The 12,189-nt window shown below is 44.0% G+C and overlaps 1 protein-coding gene across 1 annotated transcript in view; it reads left to right on the top strand.

The window, feature by feature from the left end:
• aatf (apoptosis antagonizing transcription factor) overlaps nucleotides 1–12,189 on the top strand; it is a 115,971-nt gene that overhangs the window by 47,882 nt on the left and 55,900 nt on the right. Inside the window, exons 5-7 of the mRNA XM_078421996.1 lie at nucleotides 5,592–5,706; nucleotides 7,806–7,995; nucleotides 9,667–9,831. Coding sequence (XP_078278122.1) covers nucleotides 5,592–5,706; nucleotides 7,806–7,995; nucleotides 9,667–9,831 — 470 coding nt within the window. The remainder of the gene's footprint in view (nucleotides 1–5,591; nucleotides 5,707–7,805; nucleotides 7,996–9,666; nucleotides 9,832–12,189) is intronic.

Genomic DNA, 12,189 nt, shown 5'->3' with positions numbered 1-12,189 from the left:
CACTGCCCCAGTGTTGGAATGTTTCCAGTTGCTAGCGATGAGAATTCTTTCTTGTTGGGAATGCAATGGCTTGCAAGGACATTTCAAACAATTGTAAAATGAAACCACATTGGTCTGGAGTCGAATGCAAGGCAAAACTGGCATGAATTGCCTTTAAATAATTTCACTGAAAGACATTAGTGAACCGGGTCGATTATTCCAATACTGACGTAGTTTCGTCGTCCCCATTGCTATACTGGTTTTATATTCCAGAATTATTTATTTAAAATTAATTTAAATAATTTTGCCGCTGTGGTGAGATTTAAGATTGTGTATCTGGATCATTAGTTCGGGCCTTTGGGTTACCCCTCCAAGGACATAACCACTGTGCTGTCTTCCATTAACTCTTTGTGAAATGCTAATGATGACATATAATTACAAAAAAATTGTTTTCAATTACAAAATTTATTGTCAGTCGATAAATGGTACAATTTTTCTATCTTGCATTTGGTCGTAGAAGTGTAATTTTTTTTTGCGGGTATACAGGAGAAAATCTTGGCATATTTTAAAGGCTGCAAGAAATGACCTTGACTAGTTAATCAAAGGTGTCAGATAACGTTGACCTCAATTGAAAGAAAATTAACAATTGCCGCACTGTATAAATAAGGTATTTGTCTTGCATGCATTAAATTTGTACACATATGCTATTTTTACAAAGAATAGTACAGCACAGGAACAGGCCCTTCGGCCCACAATGTCTATACTGAACATGATGCCAAGACTAAATCTTATCTGTCAGCACGTAATCCATATCCCTCCATTTACTGCCCATCCACGCGCCTATCCAACACCTTCTTAAACGCCACTATCATATCTCCCTCGACCACCACCCCCGGCAGCGCCTTATAGCTTTTCTTTCTCCCCTGTAAGCTTCAATTAAATATTTTTCTATGTTAGCGTACCGCGAATTATTGGTCAGGAACTGAGTAATGCCTGAAGCACCAGATTTTTAAGTTCCATTTAAAGTAAATAAATTCTCCAGCCCGCGAAATGCTCGGGAATGATTAGCCATATTTTGAATGTTTGTCCGCTATGCGTTCTCAATCTGCCGTATGTTTGTAGTTCAGCTCTCCAAAAATTAAAATCTGCTGTGGTTGCCTTGTAAACTTGTCGCTTCTCAGGGATATGTCCCTCGATTCCACCCCCTCCCAAAAAGAACGTAAACATAACTCAATTTGGCACGGGAGTAAATAAATATGGAAATTTTTGAAATACATTAACAACCAGTAAAATAGCAAATTTTTCAGAATACCTAAGTTGACATTTGGTAAACTTAAGAAACAGATCATGCAGTGACACAGGGTGTCTGGGTTGCCCAAGGCAGGCAGATTTAGAGTGCAGTAAGTGGCAATCAATTTCTGTGTGAAACTGGAATGCAAGAAATCATCAATAAAATAGGTATGTTGCCATTCCTTGTGTTCTGCTCTTTATTTCCGCAATCTGTCTTCTCTCCTTGAACTTGCTTCCCTCTTGTAAGCCGTGAAATACATTGGGGCTTGTTGCTTCCGTGGATGGTTCGCTTACGTTAATTAACACGGCGGCTCGGTGGCGCAGCGGCCTTACAGCGTTGGCAGCGCCGGAGACCCGGGTTCGATCCCGACTACGGGCGCTGTCTGTACGGAGTTTGTACGTTCTCCCCGTGACCTGCATGGGTTTTCTCCGAGATCTTCGGTCGGTTTCCTCCCACACTCCAAAGACGTGCAGGTTTGTAGGTTAATTGGCCAGGTATAAGTGGAAATTGTCTCCTAATGTGTGTAGGATAGTGTTCGTGTGCGGGGATCGCCGGTCGGTGGGCCAAACGGCCTGTTTCCGCACTGTATCTCAAATCTAAACTGAACTAAGCACACAGAAAACGAAAGGGAGAGAGCACGTTCTAATTTCTGTTCGTTTTAAGGTTGACTGATCATCAAACCGTTTGAGTCGTAAAGAATCTGCTCCATTGAAAAGGGCACCAAAGATGTGCATCAGTCCCCCTGCTGTCAAAAGTATTACTTCACTGGTTCCACGGAAAAAAAATAATGTGGCAAGTACTTGACACTTCGGATGCTGAGTGAAACACAAAACATATCTGTCTGTAGGAGGGTTACCACCCGAAATGTCTCTCATTCCTTTTCTCCAGAGATGCTGCATGACCCGCTGAGTTACACCAGCATTTTGTGTCTACCTTTATTAACAACATATTTGTTGTATAAGAAAATAACTGCAGATGCTGGTACAAATCGATTTATTCACAAAATGTTGGAGTAACTCAGCAGGTCAGGCAGCATCTCGGGAGAGAAGGAATGGGTGACGTTTCGGGTCGAGACCCTTCTTCAGTCTGAAGAAGGGTCTCGACCCGAAACGTCACCCATTCCTTCTCTCCCGAGATGCTGCTTTTAACTTCTTGAAGAATTCTCCGTGTCATCTGCTTCATTTTGAACACCGGTAACCACGACACTGCCTGACCTGCTGAGTTACTCCAGCATTTTGTGAATAAACATATTTGTTGTGTTAGCAAGTACACCAAATAATTTCATGTGCAGATACAGCACGATTTGTGCAAATGTCGTCTTCCCATAGGTTTAATTGTAAAAGTGGCAGCAGAAATCAGGGCAGAGAGTGGCACAGCTAGTAGAGCTGAAGAAGCCAGCAGGTCTGAAGAAGCCAGCAGGTCTGAAGAAGGGTCTTGACCCGAAACGTCGCCTATCCATGTTCTCCAGCGATGCTGCCTGACCTGCTGAATTACTCCAGCATTTTGTGTCTTTTTGTGCATTAACTAGCATCTGCAATTCTTTGTTTCTGCAGCTGGTAGTGCTGCTCCCCTGCCAGAGACCTGGTTCCGATCTTGACCTGGGATGCTGTCTGTGTGGAGTTTGTACGTTCTCCCTGTGACCGTGTGGGTTTCCTCCGGGTGCTCTGGTTTCCCAAAGACGTGCGGGTTTTCAGGTGAATTGGTCTGGGTAAATTGCCACTATTGTAGGAAGTGGATGAGAAAATGGGATAGCATGGAACCAGTGTCAACATGTGATCAGTGGTCGGTGTGGACTCAGTGGGCTGAAGGGCCTGTTTCCATGATGTATCTCTAAACAGACGTGTGACCAGTATAATAGGTTTTGTAAAGCAGGTGGGAACCATTACCTACACAAATCTGGCCACAACCCGACTAAATCAATGCGGACATTGTGCTACTGTGTTTGCTCTTCATACTTTGATTTTTGCAATATCGTGGTCTCGTTTACCTGGAACATCCGCTAAATTTCATTGTATATTTTTTGCGTTGTTGCATCTAATGTGCCTGGAAAGCTGCAGCCAGTAAGAAGGACTTTTTCAGTCACAGAGTAACTTTTTCAGTCAGAGAGTTGTGAATCTGTGGAATTCTCTGCCTCAGAAGGCAGTGGAGGCAAATTCTCTGAATGCATTCAAGAGAGAGCTAGATAGAGCTCTTAAGGATAGCGGAGTCAGGGGGTATGGGGAGAAGGCAGGAACGGGGTACTGATTGAGATTGATCAGCTATGATCACATTGAATGGCGGTGCTGGCTCGAAGGGCCGAATGGCCTCCTCCTGCACCTATTGTCTTTAATGTACTTGTCCAGGTTCATATCCAGTTCATATCCAGTTGTTATGACAAAGAAACACTCTCTTGGACGATTTCTTTCACTGCAGGACATTATTGAAACAGATGGAGTTCTATGACAATTCTATCGTCTTTACATTTTTTAAAGCAGGTCAGGCAGCATCTGTGGAGGGAATGGACGGACGAGGTTTCAGGTCTGGATCCTTCTTCAGACTTACATTTTTTAACTTTAAAGTCTGAAGAAGGAATCAGGACCTGAAACGACGTCTATCCATTCCCTCCACAGATGCTGCCTGACCCGCTGAGTTCGTCCAGCACTTTGTGTTTTGCTCAGGATTCGAGCACCTGCAGGTTTTTTGTGGCTCCTTTTAATTCCAACTTAAATTGGTTAAACAGGATGTAAACTTGTGCCTTGATCAATGGTTGCCAGTTCAGAAACACCAGCCGTTACTCTGAACTGATTTTTGTTTTAATTATTGCATATCTGTAAATTTCACTCAATTCCTTTCTTGCTTATTCAGTCTTTGTCCTTCTTCTCATACCCCTGTTCTTTCAAAATCATTGGTGGCACAGAGTTGCTGCTTTACAGCACCAGAGACCTGGGTTAGATTCTGACCACATGTGCTGTCTGTACGGAGTTTGTACGTTCCCCCATGTGGGTTTTCTCTGGATGCTCCGGTTTCTTCCCACACTCCAAAGACGTACAGATCTGCAGGTTAATTGTCTTCTGTAAACTGTAAATTGCCCCATGTGTTAAGGATAATGCTAGTGTACGAGGTGATCGCTGGTCGGCGCGGACTCAGTGGGCTGAAGGGCCTATTTCCACGCTGTATCTCCAAAGTATAAAATCACTACCTTCTCTTTCTGAAATGCAAACTACCTCTGTTTTGAATCAATGTAGCAATCAGTCTGAAGAAGGGTCTCGACCCGAAACGTCACCCATTCCTTCTCTCCTGAGATGCTGCCTGACCCGCTGAGTTACTCCAGCATTTTGTGAATAAATACCTTCGATTTGTACCAGCATCTGCAATTATTTTCTTACACTAGCTTAAATGATATAATTGTGGGGTATGTTTATATGGAAAATAATCTGAACAATAAATTTTCATTACATTCTGGGATAGCCTTGACCTTTAGCTACTCATGTTTGTACAGTTTTTGTGTTTAATCTGTGCCTACAATGCAGCACCTATCATAGATGATCTTTATTGCATATTTGGAAGACCTTATTCACATCAGTTTATTGTTATGTGACTAGTTTTAAGGCTGATTTCCATTTCAGACTGGCGAGGATGATCTTGGATCAAGCTTTTTCCAGCAAAGAATATATTCACAAGCTTGGATCTTAATTGCATACTAATTCCATATTTTCCCCCTCAGATAGAAAGGTTTATCTCTGAAGTGAGTGAAATGTTAAATTAATACAGGTGGAGTCAAATGTGCAGCGAATTGTGGATGCAGCCCAGACCATCGCACAAACCAACCTCCCTTCCATTGACTCCATCTACACCTCACGCTGCCTCGGCAAGGCCAGCAGCATAATCAAGGACCAGTCTCACCCTGGCCACTCCCTCTTCTCCCCTCTCCCATCAGGCAAAAGGTATAAAAGTGTGCAAACGCACACCTCCAGATTTAGGGACAGTTTCTTCCCACCTGTTATCAGGCAACTGAGGCATCCTATCACAACCAGAGAGCAGTCCCGAACTACTTTCTACCTCGTTGGTAACCCTCGGACTATCCATGGTCGGACTTGGCTGGCTTTACCTTGCACTAAAGGTTATTTCCTTATCATGTATCATGTTGACAGACCAGTTTCCCTCCGGGGATGAATAACGTTCTATCGTATCGTATCTATGCACTGTAAATTGCTCGATTGCAATCATGTATTGTCTTTCTGCTGACTGGATAGCAGGCAACAAAAGCTTTTCACTGTACCTCGGTACACGTGACAATAAACTAAACTAAACATGTAAGCTTTGTGTTTGCTTCTCTCCTCAGGCTGCAAGGCATTGAAGGCACTCCTGAGGTCACTGGTTGAGCTGCAGGATGGGCTGCTTTTCCGGCATCCAGACACGCAACATATTGTCAGCGGCAGGGAGCCAGAGCCGGATAGGTGAGTTCACAAGTTATCGGAGTAGAATTAGGCCATTCGGCCCATTGAGTCTACGCCGCCATTCAATCATGCCTGATCTCAGCTTCCTAATCCCATTTTCCTGCCTTCTCCCCATAAACCTTGACACCCATTCTAATCAAGAATTTGTGTATCTCTGTCGTACAAATATCCATTGACTTGGCCTCCACAGCCCTCTGTGGCAATGAGTTCCACAGATTAACGTCTGACTCCACTCTCTGACTAAAGAAGTTCCTCCTCACCTCCTTTCTAAAAGAGCGCCCATTATTTCTGAGGCTCTGACCGCTGGTCCTAAACTCTCCCATCAGTGGAAACAGCCTTTCCACATCCACTCTATATCTATGCCTTTCATTATTCTGTAAGTTTCAATGAGGTCCCACCTTAACCTTCTCAACTCCAGCGAGTACAGGCCCAGTGCTATCAAGGGCTCATCATGTGCTAACCCGCTCATTCCTGGAGTGAATGGATGCCCCGTTTCACTTTTGTGTAAGCACGGCGGCGAAATGTAAGCGAGATGATAATGGGATATTTCAGTCACCTCCAAAGTGCTGCCAACACCATATTCAGCCTTAATTGCAGTGGATGTTGAGCAGGTGTTTGTGAAGCTATTGGGAGTCACAGCCGATGAGATTGCATCGGCAGTCCAAGTACACTCCCAGCGGACATGAATTTCCTGCCTTTATTTGGCTGTCAAAATGAATGCTAGTGATTTCAAGCTCAAAAGATTTATACGACACTTAGGAAGAGTTTTGTGGATGCCAAGTCTTCAGTTGTTCTTAAGTGTTCTCCTCCATGTGTAGTACATCTTCCCAGTAATTCACAGCTGTCTCTTTTCATATTGAACTTTTGCTCTTGTATAAATATTAGTTGATGTTCTAATTATTTCCGCTTTCTGTCCTTTAAACAGTTAGCATCTGACAGTGACCAAAGTTGCTGATTTTTCCCAAGGAAATACTCGTAGAGTTGTACAGCACACGCACAGGCCCTTTGGCCCACTATCTCCATGCTGTTCCCTCTGCCCGCCTACACTAATCTCATTTGACTAGGCCTGTATCTCTCTACCCCATGCCAATCGGTACATGTGACAATAATAAACCTAAACATAAATGTTCCTTTGCTTCCAGTGATGAGGTTCCCAGGATAGATGAAATAGAGGGAGGCATCATTTTATCCTGATGCACCTTGTATATTAAGTTGCCTGTGGGATGGCGGGAAATGTGCACTAGTGAAGAAAGTGACAGTCCGGCTTAAAAGCGCGCACCACCGGACTCTGGAACAGCTTCTTCCCCTCTGTTATCAGGCTTCAGAACAGTCCTTCCATAAACTAGGGTACTGTCCGATTCACCTCTACCCCACTGCGGACATTGGACTTTGTCTCGGGAACCGGTGCACTACAATGCTGAGAACTACATTCCACCCTCTGTATCTTCCCCTTTGCTCTACTAGTTTAGTTTAGTTTAAAGATGGAAACAGGCCCTTCGGCCCACTGAGTCCATGCCGACCAGTGATCCTGTGTACACAGTACCATCCTGCACACTAGGGACAATTTACCAGAGCCAATTGATATACAAACCTGCACGTCTTTGGACTGTGGGTGGGAACCGGTCCACCTGAGGAAAATCCACGCAGGTCACGGGGAGAACATACAAACTCCGTACAGACAGCACCAGTAGTCAGGTTTGAACCCGGGTCTCTGCGCCACCGTGCCTCCCGATAAAGTACTGAGTTTGACTTGATTGTATTTATGTTTCGTATTATATGATCTGTTTGGAAAGCATGCAAAACAAAGCTCTTCACTGTACAATGGTTCAATCAGTGGTTCAATGGTACTTTATTCTACATATGTACAACTGCACAGTGAAATTCTTATTGCTAATTTACACACGCGGGCACCGGCATGTTTTGGCGCCGTTTCCAAAGTCCTGTCCGCCCGCACGCTTGGTCTACTGGAGCGGTTCCCGATCCAGGTACTACGATCCTTGGTCCCGAAACAGGTACTACAGAGCCTTCGACTAGGTATATTGTATCTCGGTACACGTAACAATAATAAACCTAAAACCTAAATGCTCCTTTGATTGCAGTGATGAAATTCCCAGCGATGATGAAAGGGAGAGAATCCAAGAGAGGAAACGACCACTGAAAAGGAAGCTGGAAATGGATGAATACCCAGAGTTCATGGCCAAACGCTTTGCTGACTTCAAAACCTATCGGAACAGCACGCTGCAGAAATGGCACGAGAAGACCAAACTAGCCTCAGGAAAAATGGGCAAGGTGACTTGATCTTGTCTTTCTGCTTTGATTTTAATATTTCTTTAAAGCAAGAGGTCAGTGGGTTTTTTTTAAGGGGCTGTTTTCAAAGATATTTTTGAATTCTAGTGCAAGGGAACTTGGAGTTTTGTGTCTATCTTCGGTTTAAACCAGCATCTGCAGTTCTTTCCTACACATTTGGTATTTGCATGCTTATTAACAAGTTTGCTATGCAATTGCAAAAAAATTAAAATGTAAATGAAGGCCATGGTTGCGACGTTTTATAATTGATACAGAATGATATTCTGTTAAACGTTTCCAGTTCCGTAAGATAGTTAAGTACCTGCACAAAATATGAACAACTCAGATACACCTTAACCTAGCAACAATCTTTGTTTGTAGTAGCAATTTAGTTTAATTTAGCGATCTAGTGTAGAAACAAGCCCTTCGGCCCATCGAGTCCGCACCGAGCAACGATCATCCATTAGTTTTATCCTGCATACTAGGGACAATTTACAGAAGCCAATTAACCTACAAACTTGCATGACTTTGAGATGTAGGAGGAAACCGGAGCACCTGGAGAAAACTGACACAGGTCACAGGGAGAACGTACAAACTCCATACAGACAGCACCCGTAGTCAGGATCAAACTCGGGTCTCTGCAGCTTTGAGTCAGCAACTCTACCGCTGTGCCACCCTTTCATATTGGATGTTGCTGGGTTAAATATTTTGGCAGTTATATTTAATCAAACCATCCATAATGAGAGGAGACAACTTAAAAGATAATTTTAACAGATAATTTTATAACATGGTTGTTTCTGCCTCACAGCGCCAGAGACCCGGGTTCGATACCGACTACGGGTGCTGTCTGTGTGGAGTTTGTATGCTTTTCCCCATGACCGCGTGGGTTTTCTCTGGGTGCTCCGGTTCCCTCCCACATCCCAAACATCTCGACCCGAAACGTCACTCGTTCCTTCTCTCCAGAGATGCTGCCTGTCCCGCTGAGTTACTCCAGCATTTTGTGCCTACCTTCCAAACTCTTACAGGTTTGTTGGTTAATTGGCTTCTGTAAATTGTCTCCAGTGTGTAGGATAGTGCTAGTTGACGGTGGGCCGAAGGGCCTGTTTCTGTGCCGTTATCTCTAAACTAATCTAATGCAGGTGGTTGAAAGCTCTCAAGCCATTAGTATGCTTTTAAATAGTGTAGGAGCCATTTACGCTTAAATTAGTTACTGTCATTAGTTACTGACGTTTAATATTTCTAGTTTTTTGGGGGTTTTTTGCATGCTTGTGGGTGTGATTTGATACGTAATGGGGAGTGTCTACATCTGAGGAGGTGAGCATAGCCACAGAGATTGGGGGTCAGTGTAGTGTCGGAGGATGGAGAGAACACAGGTTTTTACCACATGCTAACGACCACACGGTTTCGACTGTACTGTTTGAAGAAGAAACAGTTGATAAAAACGATAAGCTATGAATTATTCTTTTGATTTGTGAACTTTAATAAAGACCAATTAATCAAGAAACAGCGTTTGGAAGATTTGTTTCTGCCATCTCAGAGTGCGGTGTGTGCATAAGCTTTACCTCCACCACATCCCCGAGCAGTAATGGCTATCGAAGCTGGACTTTGAGAGGTATAGAAGCTGCCATTACAAATAGAATGAAACTGAAATTCTTGCCGCACTTAATATTCCAGGGTTTCAGTGCTTTTGAGCGTCCAATCGTGATTCAGATTGAGCAGATTATGATGGATAAAGAGAGGCTGCTGCTACGGACGCAGACCAAACGATCCTTGTACAACATCCTTGGGAAGGTGGAAAAGGATTCCCCGGTGATTCCAGAGACTGTGCCTGGAGAGATGGTAAGTCCACATGGAACTTAATAGACAATAGGTGCAGGAGTAAGCCATTCGGCCCTTCGAGCCAGCACCGCCATTCAATGTGATCATGGCTGATCATTCTCAATCAGTACCCCGTTCCTGCCCTCTCCCCATACCCCCTGACTCCGCTATCCTTAAGAGCTCTATCTAGCTCTCTCTTGAATGCATTCAGAGAATTGGCCTCCACTGCCTTCTGAGGCAGAGAATTCCACAGATTTACAACTCTCTGACTGAAAAGGTTTTTCCTCATCTCAGTTCTAAATGGCCTACCCCTTATTCTTAAACTGTGGACCCTGGTTCTGGACTCCCCAACATTGGGAACATGTTTCCTGCCTCTAACGTGTCCAATCCTTTAATAATCATATATATGTTTCAATAAGATCCATTCTCATCCGTCTAAATTCCAGCGTATACAAGCCCAGTCGCTCCTGTCTTTCAACATATACGACAGTCCCGCCATTCCGGAATTAACCTGGTGAACCTACGCTGCACTCCCTGCTTTCATCTGCTGTTCTGAGAGGACAGTTTAGCCTTTATTTAACAAAGATATATATATTTTTCTGGCTGGGCTATGAGATAAATAGGTTTAACATTCCTAGAAACAAAAACAACAAAACTGTCGTTGTGCAGAGGGATCGTGGGGTGATAACTCCCGGAGAGTGGCAACACAAGTGGACAGAGTGGTAAAAAGGCGTACCATATACTTGTCTTCATTGGTTGGGGCATTGAGTACAAGAGTCGGGTAGCCATGATGCAGCTTTAGAGGACTTTGGTTAGGCCGCATTTGGAATATTGTGTGCAGTTCTGGTCGTTCCATTACAGGAAGGAAGTGGAAACTTTGGAAAGGGTGCAGAGAAGGTTTGCCAGAATGCAGTCTGGAATAGGGTATTAGCTACAGGGAGAGATTGGACAGACTTAGATTGTGTTGCCTGGAATTCAGGAAGGCATGATAGAAGTGGCTGTACCTTGCTTTACCTTGCACCTTGTACCTTCTCGGCCTTACCTTGCACTAAACGTTATTCCCTGATCATGTATCTACACACTGTAAAAGGATTGATTGTAATCATGTATTGTCTTTCCGCTGACTGGTTAGCACGCAACAAAAAGCTTTTCACTGTACCTCGGCACACGTGACAATAAACGAAACTGGACTGGACTGAAGTATATAAAATTATGAGAGGCATAGATAAGGTAGACAGTCAGAAACTTACTGCAGGATGGAAATATCAAATAGTAGAGGGTAGGTTTTGTCACTCTCACCTTGAAGTTAGAGGGGCAAAGTTTAAAAGGAGATGTACGGGGTAAGTTTTTTTTACACAGAGGGTGGTGGGTGACAATAGACAATAGGTGCAGGAGGAGGCCATTCGGCCCTTCGGGCCAGCACCGCCATTAAATGTGATCATGGCTGATCATTCTCAATCAGTACTCCGTTCCTGCCTTCTCCCCATACCCCCTGACTCCGCTATCCTTAAGAGCTCTATCCAGCTCTCTCTTGAATGCATTCAGAAAATTGGCCTCCACTGCCTTCTGAGGCAGAGAATTCCACAGATTCACAACTCTCTGACTGAAATTTTTTTTCTTCCTCGTCTCAGTTCTAAATGGCCCATATGGAACGTACTCCCAGGGGTGGTGGTAGAGGCAGGTACGATAGTGGCGTTGAAGAGGCTTTTGGATAGGCACATGGATATGCTGGGATTGGAGGGATATGGATCATGATGCAGGCAGATAAGAGTTGGTCTTAGCAACATGTTCAACACAGACATTGTTGGCTGATGGATCTGTTCCTGTACTGCAGCTAAGCTCCAAATTAACTTCAGAATGGAGAAGAAGTTAGTAAATGCTTCAAATTCGTACCTTTCCTCTAAACCTATGAATTGATTAAAGATAAATTCACCCACTGCCTATTCACAGGACAATTGATTTGCTTTGTGTTTCCATCTACTTTTCCTCCTTGCACATAATTGGCAGTGTTTTGCTTGTCCTAAGTAGTTCTCGGATTCAGTCTCCGCCTATGTTAAGTTTGCTGATCTCGGCTGTCAGAAAGGCAGGAGCACTGTGGTTAGTCTCCTTGCTCCAGGCTACGGAGAAAAAGAACCACGTTCGGATTCCTAATCTGCTGATCGTTATCCATTGACACCTGGTGGAAAGTGTAAGTCAGAGCGTGGGCAGGTTTGGACATGATTGTGTTGCCTCAACCTCCCACAGTCACGGCCTCTGCCAGGGCTTACTGTTCAGGGTCTGTATGAAGAATGGCCCCTTGAGTGAGGTATTGTTTCATGCATCTTGTGTTTTATTTCGTGTATCTTGTGTTTTATGACTGTTGGCAGATCAATTTCCCTC

This window comes from Rhinoraja longicauda, chromosome 26, assembly GCF_053455715.1.
Source record: "Rhinoraja longicauda isolate Sanriku21f chromosome 26, sRhiLon1.1, whole genome shotgun sequence".
NCBI lineage: Eukaryota > Metazoa > Chordata > Chondrichthyes > Rajiformes > Arhynchobatidae > Rhinoraja > Rhinoraja longicauda.
The sequence above is the reverse complement of the archived record's forward strand: the minus strand, read 5'-3'. Positions and strand labels throughout refer to the sequence as shown.